Source organism: Arachis stenosperma, chromosome 3 (assembly GCF_014773155.1).
Source record: "Arachis stenosperma cultivar V10309 chromosome 3, arast.V10309.gnm1.PFL2, whole genome shotgun sequence".
Lineage (NCBI taxonomy): Eukaryota > Viridiplantae > Streptophyta > Magnoliopsida > Fabales > Fabaceae > Arachis > Arachis stenosperma.
In genome coordinates this window covers 165,550,173-165,575,541 of record NC_080379.1, presented here as the reverse complement: position 1 = coordinate 165,575,541, position 25,369 = coordinate 165,550,173, and the positions used below count along the sequence as shown (strand labels likewise).

The 25,369-nt window shown below is 29.5% G+C and overlaps 3 protein-coding genes across 3 annotated transcripts; all 3 read left to right on the top strand.

Moving 5' to 3' along the window:
- Positions 1-9,049: 9,049 nt before the first annotated feature.
- Positions 9,050-12,474, top strand: LOC130966114 (11S globulin seed storage protein 1-like). Its single transcript, XM_057890879.1, has 4 exons — positions 9,050-9,161; positions 9,649-9,843; positions 11,321-12,053; positions 12,169-12,474. Exons 2-4 carry the CDS (start codon positions 9,657-9,659, stop codon positions 12,320-12,322), a joined length of 1,074 nt encoding a protein of 357 aa, XP_057746862.1. The 5' UTR covers positions 9,050-9,161; positions 9,649-9,656; the 3' UTR covers positions 12,323-12,474.
- Positions 12,475-16,053: 3,579 nt separating this feature from the next.
- LOC130970762 (putative transferase At1g60990, chloroplastic) lies at positions 16,054-19,813 on the top strand. The gene is made up of 12 exons (XM_057896940.1): positions 16,054-16,304; positions 16,406-16,507; positions 16,821-16,854; positions 17,203-17,276; positions 17,407-17,472; positions 17,590-17,654; positions 17,827-17,914; positions 18,147-18,212; positions 18,470-18,635; positions 18,740-18,823; positions 18,909-19,036; positions 19,245-19,813. Exons 1-12 carry the CDS (start codon positions 16,113-16,115, stop codon positions 19,428-19,430), a joined length of 1,251 nt encoding a protein of 416 aa, XP_057752923.1. The 5' UTR covers positions 16,054-16,112; the 3' UTR covers positions 19,431-19,813.
- A 499-nt stretch (positions 19,814-20,312) lies between these two features.
- Positions 20,313-22,214, top strand: LOC130970655 (probable receptor-like protein kinase At1g11050). Its single transcript, XM_057896805.1, has one exon. The coding sequence runs from the start codon at positions 20,313-20,315 to the stop codon at positions 22,209-22,211; it is 1,899 nt and encodes a 632-aa protein (XP_057752788.1). The 3' UTR covers positions 22,212-22,214.
- The last annotated feature ends 3,155 nt before the right edge of the window (positions 22,215-25,369 follow it).

Sequence of the window (25,369 nt, the reverse complement as noted above, 5' to 3'; positions counted from 1 at the left end):
TCTACAACGCATTAGATCAAGAAATTCAAAAATACGAACAAGAACTCGAAAAATGCAAGCATTGTCAGCAAATAGGGATACAGATCCAATCCCTCAAAAAGGCCATCGAAGCAATGAAATCAACACAACAACCAAAACCATCAGAGTTCAGCCAGCTAAGCGTGGTGGACAAATCAGGTGAAGAAAAAATTCCAAAAAATAAAACAATTGCTGAAATTATCAAAAAATCCACCCAAGATAAAAAATATTATGTCATTTATAATGGCCCCATGAAAGGAGTATATGATGCCTGGGAAAAAGCAGCACCATTTACACATCAATCAATGATAATTCATAAAGGAGGGTTTTTAACACTGGAAGAAGCAAAAGAATCCTTCAGGGAATATGAAGCTCTTCATCCAGAGCAAACCCTAAAAAGAGCAGATAAAGCTCCAATTCCAACCCAGAGAACAGGGATAATAAGAAACATTCCTACAAGGGCTGAAATCAAGGAAAAGAAAAGGGTCTGTAGATCAAATCTCAAAGAAACCCTTAACATAGTCCTGAATTGGACTGAAGAAAAAAGGGCAATCTTGGGATATTATCCTATTGCCAAAGAACAGCTAACAAAGTTGGTTATATTTCCAGATGCTTCCCCATCTGACACCTATCAGTTTTTCCAGTATGGATTAATTGATACAATTTTAATTTTTAATGATTTGAAAATTATTAGTGAGTTTCCTGCAGGATTCGTTGATGCATTAAAGAGATTTAAAAATATGATTGACAACGTAAATCCAAGGGATATATCCCTAAAATTTACGAATAGTCAACCTATTTTTAATGAAGAAGAAGAATGCTTGGTTCCAACACATCAAGTAATCTTCATGTCCGTCTTCCCAGGAAATTTTCAACCAATTGATCAAGTTCAAGATTTAACAATCTACAGTCATGAAGGAAGACTAGCCAGCACACTAGCAAGGGTCTTCGAAAGAACTCAAAAGATAACAAGGGAATCTCACACAAGAATCAATTATAAAAGCAGAAATACTTTGCTTGTGTCCAGTAAAAGGAATGAAATTGAAGAAAGAGAGATGAGACTCTTAGTGGAATTTGAATCAGCATTCTACAACTTATCTGGACTCTTAGAAAAGCTCCCCGAAGGGATAAAGAGGAATCTCTGCTATTTGATAAAAGACAGAGAAGACCACAAGTGCCAGCTATGTGTCTCAGAGTTATCTGAAGAAAGCAATAATGAAACGGAATCAACCCACATGATAAAGGAAGAAGACAACGCATCTGAAGGTCACATAATGAAAGAGGAGGACAGCACATCTGAAGCATCTCTCAACATTATTGCATAGTGACGTAAGCGCTTAGGTCATAGAGCACCAACAATGTAGCTGGTGCAAGATAATAAACAATGACGTAAGCAATGACGTCATAAGAAGGGTAAGGATGGGAATTGTCCATCAGACCCAACCATTATAAATAGGTTGCTTAGGCAATTGTAGAAGGTATCAGACATTAGAAAGCAGGAGGCTAAGAGTACTCATATGCTAGGAGAGCAAGGAGGAAGCTGCCGAGGCGATTCTATAGTCTGAAGAAGAATTTCCTTAGGAAAAACCAATTATAAACTCCCCTCTGGAGTTAGTATCTACAATCTCCCATCTGGAGATAAAAACATCTTATGTAAAATATTCTATATAAAGGAAGTTTTTCTCCAGAAAGGTACACCTTTATCCTAATTTCTTAGTCATGAATTATTTAGAAAGTTTAGAATTAACGGAAGAATTTGATTATTATAGATTATCTGCCTTATTAGATAATGAAAAATAGGCTGTTCTAAAAACAGAATTAAATCTCAAATCAAATGAAAATTTTAATAAACAAAATCTTTTAAAAGAAGTTTTTAATAGAAGAAATATAATATACTATGGAAAAATTCAACTTGAAGCCCCTATAAAGATAAAATCCGCCAATGGAGAACTTGAAATAGCTTTGATAAATGATGAAGAATTGAGTAAACAGATTGAGAAAATTAAGGATCAACAAAAAAGATCTAAAATTGGATGGATCCATATTAGTACTATACAAGTCTTAATCAAATCTACATATATGAAAGGAATTAATTCACCAATAAGCTTAGCAATCTGCGATAAAAGAATTACTGATGACCCAATAGATCAAATAATTGGAATTGTTCATGGAAACTTGGCAAACGTAAATGTTAAATTCAATGCCCATCTTGGATACGCTATACCTTTATCAACTGAAAATCTTGGAAGATCTATAAGCTTAGCTTATAAATTTCACAAAAAAAATCTAATGGAACAAGATGATGAACCATTTTCAATTACATATGCAATAAATTATGCTTTAACAAATAGCCATCATAGTATAATATTTAAAAATAGAGAAAGAATTTATGTTAATGAATTATTTCAGAAAATTGTAAAAACAGAAATACCAAAATATAAAGTTATTGAAAACCCAGTTCTATTATTAAAAGAACTATCAGGAAAATTAGTTTCATCGAATTTTCAAATAAGAGAATCTAAAATTAATAGCCCTTTAAGTTTATCTAAGTTAAAGATTAAAGAAGAACTGAAATAAAAGAATTAACAAAAAAGGTCGAAAAATTAAATGAAACCCTAAACACTAAGTTATGACAATAAATAAAGAAAAAATATATGTAACCTATCAAGACAAGAAACAAGAGCTCTTTGAAAGAGAAAATCGGTTGAATTATTTACAGTTTTCTGAAATAAATCAAAGAGCATTTGAAGCTCTAAAAATAATCTATAACAAATTGAAAGGAGAAGTTGAAGAGTTAGAAAAATTAATAGAATCTCTAGAAAATAGTGATGAATCGATGATAGAATTTGCAGAAATTTTAAGATAAATAATGAAGTATACAAAGATTGAAAGACCAGAAAACAAAATAAAAAGAAAAAGGGCGAAAAAATTAAAAAGTAAAATAAAGGAGTATAAAAGGGAGTTAAATAACCTTCAGTTCGAAATTAATGACCTTATAATAAAAAGGATAGAAATAAGAACAAATATAAACAAGTTGGAGCTAAACTTAAAAAAATTTTAAATGCCTGTAAAACCATATTATGACTTAAAAAAATTAAAGATGTTGAAAGAAAAAATAGAGAATGAAGTTGAAAAATTAAAAAGATATTTAGAAACAACAGAAAGTGTAGAAATAAAAGAAGTTTTTGAGGATTTGAAAAATTATATTAAAGAAAAAAACAAATAGATAAAAGATTTTATATACAATAATCCGTACAAAAAAGAATATTATAAACTAAAACAAGATTGAAAAATTATAAAAATGAAATCAGAATTAGTAGTAGAAATGGTCAATACTTTTGACTATGAAATTGCAAATTATAAAGTACCACCAACCAAATCTATACAAATTATAAACTTATTCGAAGCAAAATTAATAGAAATTTTGAAAAAGAAATTACATTTAAAAAATTGGTATCAGAGCCAAGTTAACGATTAAGGGTAATACTTTTTTTTTAAGCAATACTTTTAGTGATATATTTTTAAATTAATAAAAAATAAAAATCTATAAATCTGTACCAAAACACATCTGTACACTAGATGGATCCTTTATATAATGATCGAAGACAGCATCAATATGTTTATGTTATCCCTCCCTTTTTCTCCGAATATATATAGTATCAAACTATCAATCCTTATCTCATGCTAAATTCAGGTGTGGTCCCTATATATATCTAATAACAAAACGTCAATTTAAATTAATAAATCCAAAATGACAGCTGGTTTCAAGTTAGTGTGGCCGCACATACTTTGATAATGAAAAACGTTTTGTATTTACGTGATATGTTTATAATTATACCCACCGAATCCATTCTATAGATTTATGTTATTATTGGTACGTACCATATGTGCCAGCGAGATACTAGTGCACGTACGTTATGTTGGACGGTAGAAATTTAGGTTATGTTTGGTTGGAAGGAAAGAAATAGAGAAAAAAGAAATAGAAAGAAAAGAAAAGAAAGGAAAGAAATTGAGTGGATTTTTATTTTCTTTAGATGTGTTTGGATGAAAGGAAAATAAGAAGGAAAAAAATGGTATAAAAAAACATGTTTATCCTTATATTATAAAATATATTAAAAAAATAAAAGGATAATATTGGAAGTAGAGAGAGAATTAGTTTTCTCTCCATTTTCTCTTCATTGTTGGAGGGAAAAAAAATTAGTAGACCCCACCAATATTTTTTCATCTATTTTCCTTCCTCTTCCATTTCTCTCCTCAACCAAACAAGGGAAAATAACCATTTTCCTTCCAATTTCTTTCCCTTTCTTTTCCTTCCTCTCATTTTCATCTCAAACAAACAAACGTTTAGTGTTTGGTCGAGTGTTATTAAATTAATTATTTTTTTAGTGTATTTAATAAATTTTTAATAATAATAATAAAAATATTTAAAAAATTAAAAAATATATTTTCTAAAAATTATTATTTATATTATTTTTAAATTTTTTAAAAAAATTATTTTTTACCTAATAAATAAATAAAAATATTTATATATTATTATACTTAAATATAATTGATAAATAAAATTTTTTTATAAGATATTTAAATATAAAATTATTTTATTTTTTTAAAAAATATTTAAAAAAAATATTTTTTAAAAAATTTATCTAAACATAGTCTTATTCTATGGTATGGTTAGATTATGAAAATAATAATTAAAATTATTTAATTTAATTTAATATTTATAATTATATTTTTATTATATTTAAAATTATTTAATTATTTTAGTAAGCTAGTGGTAAATAATAAATATTAAATAAAATAATTTTAAACTATTTAAATTGATTTTTTATTGGTTAAATAATGTATAGAAAAAGCTAACAATGTGTATAACCACATCATTTGATGCATAAATTGCAACAGATGTGACACCACTAACCAATTATGGGTAGCTTCTTTTTTCATCCCTTTCATTGGTGTCACTATTGATCCAACAGAAGACGCATCATAATCGAGTGGATCTAGTCTAACATAGTCGCGTTAAGTGAATAATAAAATTATATTAAGAATGAATGATAGTGTTTGGCGATGCATAATTGTTAGCCAAAAAACATCTTAACTCAATCATCTACACAAAACAATATGACACAAAAGTTAAAGACGTGAATGAATTAAAACGATTATATTGTGGGTATACTAAAATCAATCACAAAATTTAATTATTAATATAAAATATATATTAAAAATAAATTAAATATCATATATTTATATACAAATATAAAAAAATTATTTCTCGTGCAAGAACAGTTTTATGATATCTTATTTACATTTGTTTTCTCTCTTTGATACACTTCCTTAGCTGTTATTCACAAGAACAGTTCTATTCTTACATAATATATCTTCTAGAATATTAATCGCAATAAGATCCTTCTCAAAAATTACTTTTGATAAGAAACCAGTAGAAAACTATAAAACAATAATATTTGAGTGAATAAAGAATTAAGAATAAATAGCACTAATCTAATTTTTTATTATATTTTTATTTTTATGGTGATATATTTTTTGGTTAGTTATATAAATTTTAAATTTTATGTAATAGCTAGCTGCTAGCTAGTATATATTGTTTTGCTTTTATCTTGTGACTGTTATGCGTGCAAAGCATGGCTTAATATAGTACCGAGTATCTGCTACTATTTTAGATATCTGAATGCATGGGGTTATCTGTCGGATACATCTAATGCATTATTGCGATGATATATCATATCATATCATATCATATATATAACATAGACCGTCAATTTTTGTTTAATAAAAGTGAATTTTATTAACTTCCTCTAAAATAATATATATATTATTTTTTATGATGTACCACATTTTAATTAGATATTTAATTATTTATTTTTAATTTTAGTTACTATTTTAACATAATAGAATCATTTTATAATTAAATTATTATTTAAAATAAATAATTATATAAATTCTTAAAATATTAAAAATTAAATTTATTTTTATCTTTTTAAATTATTATCTAAAAAATACCTCATTTCATTAATTGAAATACATTTTCACTTCATTCTTTTTCATCAGTAACTTTTAAGCATTATTGTCGTCGTTGTGATAAAAAGCGTTCGATCATCGTCAATAAATTTATACTGTTATAAATCAATCAATGAAGTAAAAAAAAAATGTGACAGACACTATTTAAAAGTATCATGTATATGATTGACTAACCATAAAAGTTTGACGAAAAACAGGAAGAAGGTGGTTTTTTGGACTATGATTTGGAACTGACTCAACTCAGACCGGTAAGTTACATGTGCAAATGTCTCTATGTAATCTATCCTAGGATTTTGTGCATATTCTTCAGCTACGAGCATTATCTTATGCTTTTGAATGGATCCATCGAAATTAAGTTTAGTTTTGTATACCAATTTGGCTCTAATGACATTTTTGTTTGAAGAACGATCTACCGCTCCTATATGTTATTCTTTTTAATTAATTTTTGCCTCTTAGTAAGTATTAAATGTGCGGTTTCCTATGTCATCGCTCGTTACTCTCTACCTTTTACCATCTTCGCTGATGATACCTAAAATTTCTTTGAGATGAAGTATTTTTTAATTTCATGTGAATATGATAAAAGTAAGTTTAACAATAATCGAAAAGAGACAAAAAAAAATATTTGATATAATTTTCTATTTCTTAAGAGCACTCCCATTTTGTCTGTTTTATTTATTTTAAACATGTATTTTATATTTATCTCTTAAATATCTATACAATTTATTTTTGTATCTAAAAATTTTAATACTAAATATTTTTTATTTAAATATCATTTTTACTTTATTTTTTAAACTGTCATATTAGTCTCTTTTTTAAGATAATACAAAAAATAATCTCATAAAAATAATTTGTTTAATCAATAATTAATTAATAAAATATTAATAAATTAAAAATTAAAAGAATAAAAATAATACTATAAAAAAATACTTGTAAAAAAATTGATTTTTATCTTTTTAAACTTGTGTTATTAATTTTAACAATTTATTTATTTTTTAAATAAATTATATATGATAAAAAAAAGATTTAGAATACAAATTTTACTATTATATTTGTATGTTCTAGACTTTAATAATATTTTTAAGTACTCTAAATAGATTTATTTTATTATATTATATTTTACATATGAATATATATTATATCATGTAATTAAATAAAGATATATTTTTTTTACTGAAAAATTAATAACCAAACTAACCATTAATTATATTGTTAAGGGGTGATCCACGGTAGAAAGAGAGATCGAGTGAGAAGACAGGAGATAGGGATGACATCGGTGCTGGCTATACTGAGAAGAAGGGTTACGAGCTACAGAAATTTAACTATGTCTTTAAGAGATGATACTGTTAAAAACAAGAGATTAAACTGGAGAAAAGATTTGTGTATTATTTAGTATATTCAAGTTGTCTGGAATGATACAATATAAAAGGATATTTATAGGTACTAAGAAAATCGTAATAATAAATACGTAATCTCCTATAATAAATATTCAGATATACTAAATAATACTAATTGATCCTAATTATATTCTAACATCCCCCTCAAATTCAAGTGACAACTTGAGTTTGAAACTTATTTAAAACAACAAAATAAAGAAAAATAACTGTATAAACTGATAAAACGGGTGCAGACGAAATTGGCGAAAGGAAGCACAGATGAAACTGCTGCTTGTCTGAAGGAAGCGCAGACGGAACTGCCGCTTGTCTGAAGGAAGCGCAGATGGAATTGCCGCTATATCAAGTACAGATGGAATTGCCAGAAAGAAACACCGACGGAAATACAGCAGACGAAACTGTCACTAGAAAACTGACGGAATTTTCACGAAATAACACAAACGGAACTGCTACGAGAGAACGCAGGTGAAACTACCACGAGAGAACGCAGGTGGAACTGCCACGAGAGAACGCAGACTAAACTGTTGAAAAAGAACGAAAACTATATGATTTATTCATAAGAATAGGTAAGTAGCGGATGACAATGGTGTTTGATTATTCGACTCGAAAAAAAACAGACAAAGAAAATAAGCTAGTCGGTGAGGTAAAAAAGTATCAAAGGAATGACAAAAGAAAAGAAGAATGACATAGAAAAAATGCAAAAACTACAGTGATTTCATCGCAAGAAAAATAACCGACCCTCCTCAAGGAGGATACCAGGTTCTGATACCATGTTAGAAACAAGAGATTAAAATGGAGAAACGATTTGTGTATTATTGAGTATATTCAAGTTATCTGGAATGATACAATATAAAAGGCTATTCATAGGTACTAAAAAATTCGTAATAATAAAGATGTAATCTCTTATAATAAATATTCAAATATACTAAATAATACTAATTGATCCTAATTATATTCTAACAGATACACTGAAAGAAAGAAGGACTGAGGACAGTAGATGGTGACGACGTCACCGCTTTTTGTCACGACAGCGATGGCGATACCTAAAAATACCGAAACTAAGGGATGGGGGAGTGAAAATATGCTTCAATCAAGGAGTAGGAATTTTGATATTTTAAGAAATTATTAAATTATCCCTTTTAAATAATAATTTAAATATAAAATAATTTAATTATGATTAAGATAATAATCAATTAAAATATAAGATATTATAAAAGATAATTTATTAGTGGAAAGTATTACTAGGTTATTTATGGTCATATTAAGTATACATATCTGATTAATTGAAAAAAGTAAATTACTAAAACTGTTTAATAACTATTTTAGAGTTGATATATTTAACACTAGATTAAGAAAAAACGAATAATACATAATATGTTACTTTTTTATTAGTCAAATTATTATAATTCAAATTAATTTTAATATAATAACTTAAAATTATAGTTTCAATCTTATCACGTGCATGACACGGATTATTACCTTGTATTTTAGTGAAAATCGAGTAGAATTTAGCTTTAATAATGCCACTTTGAGAATAATAATATATTTAAACAAATTGTCAAGTCTCACATACATGATACATGCGCTTGCCCCTTCACTCGGAACTCTATAAATGTCAATGATGTCTGTTGAGTTTGTGGCTTCTTAATTAGAAGAAAGGATTTGGGACAACCTAGGCTTATACACTTCTTCCTTCCATATTACATTGCACAAGTACAGGTACATGTTTCTCTTCTCTTATAATCTTATATTGTCTTAAATAATAGAAAGAAACTTGTGGTATATATTATTTTTTTTAAAAAATATTTTTCTTGTTACAATAGAAATCCAAGCCCTTGACCCTTACCCATTTTCTATTGTTGATGGGTTATAAACTAAAAGGATAGTTTTCTAAAATGGAACTGTTTTGTGTTTTATTTTACAACATATACATGTGTATTTAATTATTTTTCTCTTTAATTTTGCGTTTTCAAATGTGAGATATAGAGGCTTTTTTATTATTATTATTTCTTGGTCTTTGTATTTAATCTCTATTTTGATAACTAAAAAAAAAATTTTTAATATCCAAGTAAAAATTATATTAAAAGAGGATACAATGATTAAGGTGCAAAGAGTTAATTTTTCTTTTTTTTTCTTTTTTAATATCCGAGTAAAAATTATATTAAAAGATGATACAATGATTGATATGAAATTATTGGTCCCAAAGAAAAAGAAATGGAGTTGGAATTGACACCAAAGAGAGCAGAAATAGTGTTTGAAGGAGATGGAGGAGGGTACTACGCTTGGTCAAGTCCTATGTTGTCTAAGTTCAATTTGGGGGGTGGTCGCCTTCACCTTAAGCCTGGGGGCTTCGCTCTTCCTCATTATGGAGATGTTTCCAAAGTTGGTTATGTCATTCAAGGTAACCTACACTCTCATATTTTCTATTTCCTTGTTAGTTAAATTTAGTGCTCTATAAAATTTAACATTAGAGTAATGCTAGCCAACTATTCTTTTCCAATTAACATTAGTTAATTTTTTTATAATATTTTATTTATCTTTAAATTTTAGATTCTAAATCATAGATCTTTAGCTATAAATCTTCAATTATAAACTTAAAATTCTAAAATCAATTAATATTAACTAATTAAAAGTTAGTTGTTTTTAATTTCTTTTAACATTATTATCATCCCATCATTCTATTTGTACCAAAAAAGTACTAAAGATAACAAGGAAGCCGGATCTTAATAATAAGGAAGTTAGAGTGAAAAAGGTGTTTCTTAGATCTTTGACCAGTTACAGAGAATGGTGTACTTTGGATTTCTTTGATTGTTGATGGTAATGTCGGAGATAATACTAGGGATTGTTTTTAGGTTTTATTTCGTTATATTTGATGTTTGAGACTTTGTTTAAAATTTTGTTGCTCCACTTTATTGTGTTGAGCTCACTTATTCAAAAAAAAAAGGTAAGAGATAAAAGTAAGTTTAGGGCTACACATGAATTGGATAATTCCGTATATCTGCAGTAATTATCCACATCCGATCCAAATTTTATGGATATTATCTGATTCGCATTATGGTAGGATCAGATTACGAATTTTATATATTCGCGGATCCGATCCGCTTCGCATGTCTCATATAAATAGCATAGTTTATGATATATTATTTTTAATTTTTTATGTTGTACTTCAACTTAGAATAATTAAATTATATCTTGTGTTATTATTATTAATATTATTTGTTATTCAAATAACTTTTATTGATAATATTTTAGGAGTAAATAGGCTTAAACAGGTAAAAAATTTAATTTTTTGGATATTTTTTAGTAAAAACAGCCAAACAGATCTTAAAACAATTTTTTATTAATTATGAGGATATATCCAATATTCGATCCGCAAGTATTGAATCTGACCTAAAAAAATGTAAATATCGTATCTGATCCGATCCGATAAATGCAATGTAGATCGAATAAAATTATAGGCTATATCCAATCCGATTTATGTGCAACCCTAAGTAAGTCAACAGTAACTTATTCATTTTTTACATACCCTTATGTATATATGATTATTTAAGTAGTAAATTTAAGATGAAGTTTCTCTAAATTCAAGGCATTGATAAAATGAGAAAGTATAAATTAATTGTTTTTAATCAAAATTATAAACTTAGGTATATGATAGAAATTATAAATTTAATAATAGTTAATCTTTTTTATTTAATTATTTTATAATTTTTTTCCTGTAAATCTGTATATATAAAAAAAAATAAAAAATTTTAGCATAACTTTTTTTTTTCTAAAATATATTTATCTGTATTTTTCTCCTCAAGTTTATTAACTCAAACTCAAATTACATGTTGAAGTTATTATTTCTTGAATTGTAAGTATGGCACATATATATGCAGGGAACAATGGTGTAGCAGGAATAGTACTCCCCAACACTAGAAAAGAAGTGGTTGTAAAGCTTAAGCAAGGTGACATAATACCAGTGCCTATAGGATCTGTCTCATGGTGGTTCAACAATGGAGATTCAGATGTTATCATTGCTTATCTTGGTGAAACCTCAAAGGCTATTTTACCTGGTCAAATCAACTACTTCTTCCTATCTGGCTTTGGAGGAATTTTAGGAGGCTTCTCTTCTGATCTCACAAGCAAATCCTATAATCTCAACAAAGACGAGACAAAAATACTCACAACAAGCCAAACTGGTGCTGTCATAATTAAATTAGAAAAAGAAAAGGCTCATGACATGCCTCATCCCCATGTAGACCTCACCAAAAAGCTGGTCCACAATATAGATGCCTCAAAACCTGATTATAGTGTCAATAAAGGTGGCTCAGTCATAACAGTAACAAGCAAAGGGTTCCCTTTTATTGGGGAAGTTGGGTTGAGTGTGATTATAGTGAAATTGGAACCTAATGCTATTAAGACTCCATCACACTCAATTAGCCCTGTGGCTCAGTTAATTTACATTGCTAGAGGAGGTGGCAAAATTGAAATTGTGGGTTTGAATGGACAAAGTGTGTTGGATACTCAGGTTGAGGCTGGTCAATTACTTCTTGTGCCACAGTTCTTTGTGGCAGCTCAAATTGCTGGTGATCAAGGAATGGAGACTTACTCTATTGTAACCACTGAAAAGTAAGTTTGGGCCAAAAATAATTGAGAAAGATAAAAAAAAATTTATACTGAAACCATACCACACATTTTTCTTATTAATATTACAATAATACTCTTTTATTTATTTAATTTGCAGTCCCTTGTTTGAAGAGTTGGCTGGAAAGGCATCGGTGTGGGGAGCTATGTCCCCTATAATTCAAGAAGTGGCTCTTAATGTTGACTCTGAATTTCAGAAGCTTTTCATATCGAAGATTGAGGAGACAACAAATCTTATCCCCTCTCATATTTAATTCGTATTGTATGTATGAGTATGACCTACGTGTTATTTTATTTTATTTTTTATAATATCTTTGATTTGGTATGAACCCCGTGATGGAAGCAAAGATTGCGTGCAATTTAATTAATAATATGGGTTATTGTACCAGTGTTTTAATTGCCAAAATCGTGGTCTTAATTTCATATGAAAAAGTATAAACAATGAAAATACTAAATAATATGAATAATAGATATATTAAATGTTTATTTTATTAGGTGTGCTAATTTGGAGGTATAGTGTGTTTTACTTTAGTGCTTTTTGTAATATTGAATCAAATGTTGGATATTTGAGTGATTTGATATTTATTTTATGATAAGTGTTAAGAGGTCAATAAATTTTATAATTTATAGTCATTAATTAGTTATTATTAATATTTTTAATGATATAAAATTATATTTAATAATATAAAATTATTCATTTTTTGCTGGTTAAGTACTGATTAAATTTTAATAAAAGTATCAATCTCTTAAATTTTCTCTTATTTTATTTAAATAAGATCTTAGGTTGCAATAATATGAAAAGACTAAAAAACACTATTAAAAAGAAAACAATGAAATTCAAGAGAAATGAGAACATAACACGAAATTGAAAATTAGGAATTATTAAGATCCGTCATTGACTCGAAATTTAGTGTGGATTGAAAGTATATTTTATTGGGTTTGATTATTTTATTTTTATTCGATTTTATTTTTGAATCAGATTTCAGTTATGTTTCGTATCACCTGTTTCGATTTTAAAATTGGTTTTTATAATAAAAATTATATATTTTAGAGTGAAATTAATAGTGTCATATTATATTTTTATATTTTAATTAATATTTTTTGTATTATACAATATTATTTTTATTTTAGAATAATTTATTTTAATATAAATATGATATACCATTTATTAAATTTAATTTTTATAAATAAATTTTTATTAATGTAATATTTAAAATTTATAAATTTATATATACTAATTTTATATTAGGACAAATTGGTTTAACCTAATTTATTTTTAGTCACTTTTAAATCGAATTAAAATAGACCTATTATCTTTTTGAAATTGGTCCGGATTTAATTAAATCTACCCAACCCATGAATACTCCTACAACTGATAACAAAAATTCATTGTGAGTAGTCATTAATTGTCAAATGCCTGTAAAAGTAAATTTCAATTCAATCCAGCTGAAATTGCATGCCTATATAAAAATTGCAGAACTAACAATTTATTCAATTCAAGAACATCTTACTTCAAGAACATGTTCTATTATATTGTTCTAATAAATTTTGTTGTCTTGGTTTTCCGAGCACCACTTTCACCAGTGAACAAGCTAGATTATTGGCCTGGGCTTTCTTTCATCATTGCTCTAAATCATGACCAGCAGATAGTCACTATTGCAGTTTAACATAGCTGACAAAATATCAAATTTAATTATGAACACACCAGTTGCAAACGAGATTCCCTTATACTGCTCCGTTTATACGTCTACAATGGCAAACAAATCAGGCAAAATTTTAAAACATGAAGAATGTGAATGAATGGCATAACAGTGGGCACAAAAGATTACGGGGAAAAAATTTTCATACATAATATATCTATAATCTATCCAATTATACTACGTGTATACATTAAAATCAGTCATCAATGTAAACTATCAGAATAAAATATATGTTGAAATATCACACATGTATTTATATACAAATACATTACTAATTGATTTTAGTGACTGATTTTGATGTACAAATAATATTTTTGATATTCCCATAATATGTTGGTTACAAACATGAAGTTCATTATGAAATATACTAAGTATGAAATGCACCAGGATTGAGCGTGGAGTTGGACAGATATATTTTGATATTTAATTATGCTAATACTAATGTCAACATTAAAAATTACTAATCAATGTGATATTTGGATCAATTCTTGCATTTGAGATTTTTTCAAAAGGAATAAGGCCATATATATATTAGAAGATAACTGGATATTCACACAAGCTTTGTTCAACGTCTAAGAACTCACATTATTAAACTACTCTTCTATATTAGCCCATGAAAACAATAAAGAAGTCTTGTGACCCACAAATTCAGCCCAATAGAATACATAAATTCAGTTCTAATTTCAGTCATTATTATTTTATCTTATCTTATCTTTATGTTATCTTCTCTTCTTATCTTATCTTTACTTTTATCTTTCATAGGACAATGCTCTATATATATTTAGTTTTACTCTCATAGTTTATAACACTTCAATCCAATTCAATCAATCAACAATTAATAAAAGTTCGCATTCTTTTCTTTTCTTATTCTTTCACAATTTTCTCATGGTATCAGAGCCTTGGTATTATACATAAGTTATCATCTTTCCGGTGAAAAATCACCATGCTTCTTTTTCAATCTCCTCTCACAATGAATAATCAATCTTCCAATTCAGTTCAAGAACCAACCAATCTTTGTTAAAGGCATCCAAGTAAAAATCCTACCCCAGTTTTGGTTACCCGATTCTTTATCAGCAATTCCATTTGCGCCTCCTTTCTTCCGACAATTTCGTCTGCATTCTGTTTCAGCAGTCATATCTGCATTTTGTTTCAACAGTTTAATCTGCATATGTTTTAGCAGTTTCATCTGCACCCTTATTGCGCTCCACGCGCCCTCTTTTTTTTTTTATCGCGCTCTATGCGCCATTTGAAGTTATTGCGTCATACGTACGCATTTTTTGAAGATCGCTGCTCAAGTACAGCATCTCCTTTTATATTTTTGCCGCCGGCAGCTCAAGCTCCGCTGCGTGCATTTTTTGAAGATCGCTGCTCAAGTACAGCATCTCCTTTTATATTTTTGCCGCCGGCAGCTCAAGCTCCGCTGCGCGCATTTTTTGAAGATCGCTGCTCTAGTACAACATCTCTTTTTATATTTTTGCCGCCGGCAGCTCAAGCTCTGCCGCACGCATCTTCCTCCGTGTCACTACGTCAGACGCGTCTTCCTCAACAATTTCATTGGAACTTATCCAAGCTGTGGATTATTGACATCTTCCATCCACCAGCTTGCGGGGGCGTATTAAACTACTCTTCTATATTAGCCCATGACAACAATAAAGAAGTCTTGTGGCCCACAAATTCAGCCCAATAGAATACATAAATTCAGTTCTAATTTCAGTCATTATTATTTTATCTTATCTTATCTTTATGTTATCTTCTCTTCTTATCTTATCTTTACTTTTATCTTTCATAGGACAATGCTCTATATATATTTAGTTTTACTCTCATAGTTTATAACACTTCAATCCAATTCAATCAATCAACAATCAATAAAAGTTCGCATTCTTTTCTTTTCTTATTCTTTCACAATTTTATCACACATCAAGTTGGTCTCTATGAAAATTTGAAAACAACGCAAGACACCACATATATGCCATTACCACCAAATATGAAAAATAAAAACAAACAAAGCAAGATGAGGTGTTTACATACACAGGGCAACCTAGATGGAGGATTGTGATAGCCCATGTGGAGTCCAATATGAGCTCATTATATACGGAGATTCAATATTATTGGGCTTAAAATGGATGCTAATATCAGTAATATTAAAAGGATTGGGTTTTGGACACACCAGTACCAAGGTCCATTTGAACCCTATGTTGGGCTTCCAACTCCACCAGACCACCACCACACACTTTATTTTTTATTATTTATTATTTTCAAATTCAAATATGCACAATACACCTGCTTTGAAATTCCTATAGATTTTGCGTTCTAATCCAAAGCAAGTGTGCGTGTGAATTGCGAAATGGCAACTACTACTACTACCACCATGTTAGTAGCATCTCATCTCTCACTGCTCTCAAGATATCGTGTTCCCCGAAACGCTGCGTTTTGGTCGCCACATCATCATCATCATCAAAAGAGTAAGCTAAATTCATGGTCCATTTCGGCAAATTCTTTCGACCTCTTCCCTCCGCCAATCGACCATGACTTCCTGGTCTGCTCTCAGCTTCTCTCTTTTTACTATTTTTAATTGTTCTTATTTTTTAAAGCTTTCTTTTCTTTAGTTTTGTTATTATTTTCTTGATTCTTTTGCAGGACACTGTTAAAACTGCAGGCGCTAGGGTTTCTGAGGAAGGGATCGTTGAAACATTTTATAATGATGATGAAGCGCTCGATGCCGCGGAGAACGGAGTTGCGGTAATTTTGTTGTTTTATTGGATTATTTGTGCCTGTAACTTGCTGCTTTTACTTGACGGTTTGTTTTAGTTCCTGAGCTGATTCATCCGTGATTCTAGAGAAGTAGAGATGCTTCAGTCTTCGTGGATTACCATAACTAAATACTCATTGCTTTGGATGTGTCTAACAAAATGTTAAAGCTAATACAATTTTTGAAGTCTAATAGTTCCATGAATGTTAACCATTTTAGCTAGGTTCATTACAATTGTGTTAGATAATATGTGGGATTTAGTTGTTTACTTAATTTGATTCTTTGTGGCGTCTAATTGTGTAGGTTGTTGATCTTTCACATTTTGGGCGGATTAGAGGTATACTTGCTTTCTCTATCATTGTTAACAAAATTTCCTAGCCATATTAGGTTAAATAAAGTAAAATTGGCAGAAACATGCATAAAGAGACACTAACGACAAAAAAAAGGGGCAAAATATTTTTGCATGACTATTTTTCTTTTGCTATTTTCTGTTCATGATTAGTGTGTAATATGGTACTTATTAGTTACTTGTAGATCAAGTGAAATATGGCTAGTGGCCATGGTTTGTTAGAGATATAAAACTAAGCATTCACAGCACAACTTAACCTATTGGGGAAGTTAACCCTTGACATGTTTAGTGTTTTATTAATTTTCTATGCATATATTTGTCAAATCTGAAATGAAGTCAGCGGAGAAGATCGTACCCAGTTCCTTCACAACCAGACTACTGCAAACTTTGAATGTCTGCAGCCGGGGCAAGTGCGTACTAGAAGAAAGTAGCATTGTTTCATTGAACTAAGGCGTTATTTGGAAGTTCTCTTCAATTTATTTTTATATTTCATATTATAATACAGGCTTAAGTAATGGGATTTCTAACTGAAATCCATAGGGATGTGACACTGCCTTTGTGACCCCAACGGCTCGAACAATAGATATTGCACATGCATGGATCATGGTAAACTTCATTTCTTGCTTGTTTTCTCTGACTTTGTTAGTGGTTGTTCTCGTTTCTACAATGTAATGATATCTAAGTTTTGAAATAGCTGATGACTTTCTCCTGTTGCTTTGATAGAAAAATGCAATCACATTAGTGGTTTCACCTGAGACTTGTAGGACCATTATGGAAATGCTGAATAAGTAGGTAACTTCATTTAATGATAGCATTCTCACAAAGAGCTTAAACCTTTTCTTTTCTTGGGTCTGAGGGGAGGGGTGGGGAGATAAGAGAAAGAAAAAGCTTTTTTCTTGAGGAATATCATCAGACTATGGAAGCTGCACGAATTAAATCTTTACCTATAATGATTTCAAGGTACATATTTTTTGCTGATAAGGTAGAGATTCAAGACATTACTGAGCAAACAAGTTTATTTGTTTTGTTGGGACCTAAAAGTGACCAGGTAAGAAACATCTTACTTATTAGATAAAAAGCAAGAAACAGTATTTTTCTTTTACACCTTTAGGTTGTTTGCAAGTTAGAAGGTTGGAGAGGAATGGAGGGCTTGTACTTGTAGTGTAAAATTCACACTATAAGCCTTTCCTTCCCACCAAACATCCAATTCACATACGCACAAACAACCTTAGTGTTTTGAATAACTAAGTTGGTAATTTTCAAAATAATGAAATGAACAGGTCATGGAGAACTTGAAACTTGGTGAACTTGTGGGAAAACCATATGGCACACATCAACATTTTAATGTGAGCATGACCATACTGATAATCTAGTGTGATGTGTACCAATTATTAGTTGTTCAAATTTTGCATGTTTAACTTCATAACTTCTTAAAATGATTTAAATTTATTCTTCCCATATAAAGTTTCAGTAGCATTACATAATTAATATCTACATTGTCATAACGTTTTCCTCTGGTTGAAAACTTGAAAAGCTTAAAAACCTACAGAATCTGTTAATATTCATGTCAAGGAATTCTCTGAAATGTCTTTGTAATTTGTAGGTTGATAAGCAGCCTTTAACTATAGGGGTCGGAAATATCCTTTCTGAAGGTGGTTTTTCATTCTTGATGTCTCCAGCAGCTGCTCCATCTGTCTGGAATGCTATTCTTGCTCAAGGGGCTATTCCAATGGGTTCTAATGCATGGAATAAATTACGGATAATTCAAGGTATTGAGAGTATCACTGACTTGACTTTAGATTATATGGACTTTATATATAATTAATATATACTTATTTTTGCATTATCTTTTGATCGTGACTTCACTTCTCAGGAAGGCCTGCTCCAGGAATGGAGCTTACTAAGGAATTCAATGTCTTAGAAGCCTGTCTATGGAACTCGATTTCTCTAAATAAGGGTGTGTGACTGTTATTTTGCAGCTACTGATCTGCCTGTAACATTGGTACTTGTTGGATGCTTAGGTCTGTTTTTGATCTTCTTAGGTTGTTACAAAGGACAGGAAACTATAGCTAGGCTGATAACTTATGATGGAATCAAGCAGCGGTTATGGGGATTGCATCTTTCTGCTGCTGCTGAACCTGGCAGCATTATTACAGTTGATGGCAAAAAGGTTATTTATTTAATTTTTTTTTTTTATTAATGATCGCATTATTTTTAATGAATTGTTGCATTTTATTTGGCCCCTATCACCTCAGAGATATTGGTAACTCTTAGGTAATACTAGTTCCCTATGCACCTGATATTGAGTTGCATTCTGTAATCCTGATTTTTCTCTTCAACGGGTTGGAAGAAGTTGATGTTTTCTGTGAATCATGCAGGTTGGAAAGTTGACCAGCTATGCATCAGGAAGAAAGCAATCTGAACACTACGGATTAGGCTACATTAAGAGGCAAGCTGCTTCAGAAGGAGATACTGTAGTTGTGGGAGACAACATCAGTGGAACAGTGGTGGAAGTTCCTTTCCTTTCTCAGCAACAGCCGCCTTCTGGTAGTTCAACTGGTTGATTCTTTTTGGCATGAAAAATAGAACAATGTGGTTCAGTGTGGTTATGAATTTGTGATGCATAGCATATTGATGTCGGATCAGGTAGAAGTGTAAGAAAAGTTCATGCATCATACTGGCCATTTTTTTTAACTAGTTTGCTAAATTATTAATGGCTGAATGCAACTGGTGCCTATTTCATATTTGGAGGCTATTTATGTATAGTTGCGTAAAGGTTTTAGAAAATACACTATACCTTTCGAGGAGGAATCTTGTCAATGTGTAGTGTTAAAAAAAAATTTTATTAGAAGAGAGTTTCATCAGCCGGAAATTAATTCTTCATTCATTACTGAAAAATTTCTAAGTTACGTGTTAAGCTGATGTTTCATTTTTAATCCTTACTTATCTCTTGGTTTATAATATATTAAGATACAAATTTTGGTACAAGTCTTGACATTTTAGCATTATGTTTTGTAAGAGAGTAACAAATTTGGACTTATGTATATATACTGTGGTGGTTTTGAAATTTTTTTTTCTGGGGATCGAGATTTAATTGGTGAATCCTGATACACGAGTAGAATTAGCATAAAATAAAATAAAATAAAATCATGTAAAAGAATTGGAAAATAGTTATGACGAATGAGCATTTCAAAGTCAACTGGTGCATTGGTTTCCGCACTACCTCTCCATACGAACTTACTTCAAGTCTTCAACCACTCTTGTTAATGCAAAGTCATAAGCTTTTATTTCTGATCAATGCCGTGTTCCTTGAAATGGTGTCAGTGGCTCAGTTCTTTCTACCCCGTCTTTCACTATGTCATTGACTCATTAGTTCTTCTATAACATCCTTAAATACACACAAAATATGAAACAAATAACACAGCAAAAACACAGTAATCATAAACATGAAACCTGTTTTTGTGCTTCTCCTAATCTTTCTTGTGGCTCCTACAAGGCCATTCTCAGCATCATCATCATCTCCCACCATTTCCCATGGCAGCAACAACTCTGTATGCCCAGTGGGAATGGATTATGTGCTGACAGTCCCCTGGAACTCCTCTAGCTGCCATAACTTCCAACCTTTCCCATCCAAAAACATAACACGTTCAAGTTTTTGTTGCACTGCTCTGTTATCCCTCTTTGGCATAGCACTTGCTCAAAACCTCAAAGAAAACTCTCTTTTCCAGTTCCCGAATCTTCCCACCTCAAAATCCTGCCTTCATCACTTCCAATCCAAGCTCAGTGCTCTCTCACTTCCAAACAACCTTGTTTCCTCTTGTTTTGACCCGCTTCAATTTGTTATCAGTCCCAACCTATGCGCTAACATCCAATCTAAGCAAGACTGGATCAACAATCTTGGTCCTACAACTCGGTTCAACGATGCCTGTAAGCCAGACCTCAGTGTCTCTGCCAACTGCGACATTTGTGTCACAGAAGGTCTAAATGTTCTGCAAAAGATGAATGCTATTGATGGAAATGCTTCTCATTCCCAAGACTGTTTTTATTTTTCAATTCTATATGCTGCTGGAATCGCAAACGAGCTTGGCCCTGAAAGCAGAGGTGCTATGTCTTGTATTTATGAGTTGCCACTTATTAATGATCAAGGGAGAGGTGCCAGAAGAAGGAGCCATAATCATGCTCTTGTATTTGGTTTAATTGGAGCTTCAATTGGAATCTTGGTTGTGTCTTCCTTGATAGGTTTGTGTCTGTGGTACAACAGGTTGGGGACGAGAAAAGCTGCTGAGAATTTGTATGTCTGTGCTGAACCGACAGTGCAAGGGTCTAGGACTCGAGTAAGACCAAATACAGGGTCAATTTGGTTCAAGTTTGAGGACCTAGTGAAGGCCACTAACAATTTTTCAACCCAGAACTTCATTGGCAGAGGTGGTTCTGGCTTAGTTTACAAGGGCATTCTACCTGATGGCACAATGGTTGCAGTTAAAAGGATAGAAGAATCGGATTCTCAAGGAGATGAAGAATTCTACAGGGAGGTGGAGATTATTAGCAACTTGAAACACCGCAATCTAGTGCTGCTAAGAGGGTGTTGTGTGGTTGATAAAGAAGAAGAGGAGGATTCCGGGTACAGAGAAAACCAAAGATATCTTGTTTATGATTACATGCCAAATGGTAGCCTTGAAGACCATCTCTTCTCTTCCATGGACAACCGAAATATGAAGAAATCACTTACTTGGTCTCAAAGAAAGAGCATAATCTTGGATGTGGCAAATGGGTTGGTCTATTTGCACTTTGGAGTTAAACCTGCAATCTATCACAGAGATATCAAAACCACCAATATACTGCTTGATGCAGGTATGAATGCAAGGGTTGCGGATTTCGGGTTAGCTAAACAAAACATTGAAAGTAGGTCTCTGATAAATACAAGAGTTGCTGGAACTCATGGGTACCTGGCACCAGAATATGCACTTTATGGCCAATTATCTGAAAAGAGTGATGTCTATAGTTTTGGTGTGGTTATATTGGAAATATTGTGTGGAAGAAAAGCTCTTGATTTATCTTCATCTGGAACATCTGCATTCTTTATCTCAGATTGGGTTTGGTCATTGCTGAAATCTGGTAACTTAGAATCAGCTTTGGATGCTTCTATGTTAATAGATGAAAACCTTACTAGTAGGAAAATAATAGAAAGATTCTTAATGGTTGGTGTTCTGTCTTCTCATGTAGTAGCTGATTCAAGGCCAACAATTTTGGATGCTTTGAAGATGTTAGAAGGGGATATTGAGATTCCACCAATTCCAGATAGGCCAATGGCTCTTGCACACCATGTTTTTCCCATAGTTATTTAGAATAGTGAAAATCAACATGTATAAAGAAAAGTAAGATTGAGGATGTGAACTTTTTATTTTTAATATTGGAGTGGTAGTGGTGTTTTTTTTAAATGTGGATTGCTAGAGTGTTATACTCAAATGTGGAATCGTTTAACTAAAAAAGCAGAAATCTGACTGTCTGATTTATTAGAGGTACAAAAATCGGACCGTCCGATTTCTAGAGATACACATAAAAAAAATAAATAATTTGAAGTACAGAAATCGGACCCACCGATTTGTGTACTTTTCACAGTTTTGAAAAACACACAAAATTACAATATTAAAGTATATCACCACTTCTATTTTCATAACAAAAAAAATTAGCCTGAGGATGTAACTAAACTAAGTTATAATTAAAATATATATTTGGATGATATCATATTCTTAACTAAAAAGCTTGTGTATATTGTCACAATATTAAGCATATGTTCTGTGTTTTATGGAAAGTGGCCGTTACAAGCACTTTAAACAGACTTCACTATAACGAAAAGTGGTCGACACAATTGATACCTAAAAAGAAAAAAAATAAAAATCTTATATCTTGTTGCGAGAATGCTAGTTTGAGTTTTGCTATTAATACAATGATTAATTCAATAATACTTTAGTAAATACTCAAAGAACTGTAAATAACGGATTTTTTGAATTTAAATGTACACACACAAATAATGAGATTTAGTATCACTTTAATAACTATACGTTTCACTTTTATGACCAAATATATATTAGAAGAAATTTAAATATATTCACTTATAATCAACTGTGTAAAAATCACAAAATATGTTGAAGATATTATAAATGAAATGAACGTGGGCTTATTTTTGTGTGTCATTATGTCAAATACTCAAATCTAATTAATTATTTCGGTAGAACTAGACACGGTAATGATGAGTTAATATCAGAAACAACATGAATAATACACTTTGCTCTACCAACTATTTTATTTTAAAAAAGAACGAAGGAGAAGATGATGGTTTATGGCTTTATGCAAAGCTCTCATTTGCCTTTAAAATCAGTTAACAGTAGATAAAAGTGTTGTCCTTTCATTGATGAATTAGTTCGGTATTGCTTTGGTACTATGATGTACGAATACTGAATCCTGATCCAGATACGAGACATGATATGATACGAGATAAGCGGACATACGAATTTAAAATTTTTATAAAATACGTGGGCATGATATATATATATATATATATATATATATATATATATATATATATATAATATAAACTGTAATGATATTTTAGTATTTTATTGATATTAAAATATAAAATAAATTTTTATTTTTTAATTATATAAAATATATAAAATATTTTTTATTTTAATAATTAATAATATATATTATTTTTAAATTTATTTTAAAAATATATGTTAAAGAATAAGATTGAATACATAATCACATGATAGTATTTAAATGTGTACAAACATATCCACAATTTTTTTATTTTTTATTAAGATACGATTAAATAAAAAAACATACATATTAAACAAGTATCAATAAGTAATAAAAAAATGGTTGTGCTTCATAACTTTAGTACATTACACTTCTGTTAAAATTGGATCTCTCAAATTAAATCAGTGTACATGAATAAGGCAATTCTTTAGAGTAAACAAATCCCTAAAAATAATTTATTGGAAAATGAATTAAATGCATTAAAAATTAAAAAAATTATTATACAGTTATATAATAAAAAAATGTTATATATTACAAAAATGTAAAAAAAGTATAAATAAAAAGTAATATAAATATAACTATTCTATATAATAATACAAATGACGCTCTAAATGTTAAAACCAAGATTTTTTTAGTTTTTTTTTTTTGTTTTTTGAGATTATAGCTTAAACCATTTTCAATAGGAAACTCATCTCAGTTTTTATTTATGGTTCACCTGTCATAAAAAGTAACTCCATATCAGTCATAAATAGTAATAGGAACTCAAAATATCTCTTTTCTCTATTAGGAGGAACTAACTTTAGTTCTTATTTTGCTCCTACTTAATTAATTAATTAAAATAATTAAAATTAATATAGCTATTATTTTTTTTCAATAATATTATTTAAATTTATAAATTAAAAAATAATTTATTATTAAAAGATATTAATATTAAAAATATTGTTATATATTATCTACAATTATTAAAAAATAACATTAAAAAATATTATGCAATCATATAAAAATTATGTTATAATTCATAAAAATATTTATTTTTTTTTTTGTAAGTGTTTAATAAAATTTATATTTATAATAATTATTTATAAATAAAAATATAATTAATTTAAAAATAAGTGAGTATAAAATTAAAATAATATAAAATAATTTAATTATATTTTTTTATTATATATTAATTAACTAGTATATTTATTATTAAAGAGTATTCAAATCTGGTGGTAAATTTAATACTCTGTAATTTGAAAACTGTGAATTAGAGCCACGTTTGCAACCGACTCTATTTGGATCCATTCACCCAACAACACCTCTCTCCATGAGCAGAGCTTAGTTTGACCATGAAAATTCCTAAAATTTTTATAAAAGAACTAATAATATTACTATAAAAAATAAATGTGACTCAATTAATTTATGTCTTATATTTTTATATTAAATTTGTGGGATCAATTCTCAATTTCTACCTTTATTCAATCATTTTTAATTTTAAGCATTAATATTTTGAACTCGATTTCAATAGACTTTCACAAATTAAGAGTTTTATTGGCTTATTCGTATAAAGTAAGATCTCATTCTCATTATCATTTATTAATTGTTTTATACCTATTATAATGTTATATATTATCTACAATTATTAAAAAATAACATTGATAAATATTATGTAATTATAAAAAAATTACGTTATAATTAATAAAAAAATTTATTTTTTTGGTAGGTGTTTAATAAAATTTATATTTATAATAATTATTTATAATTAAAAATATAATTAATTTAAAAATAAGTGAGTATATAAAATTAAAATAATATAAAATAATTTAATTGTACTTTTTTATTATATATTAATAAACTAGTATATTTATTACTAAAGAGTATCCTAGTCTCATGGTAAATTAAACACTTTGTAATTTAGAGACTCTGAATTAGAGCCACATTTGCAAGTGGTTCGATTTGGATCCAATCACCTAACAACACC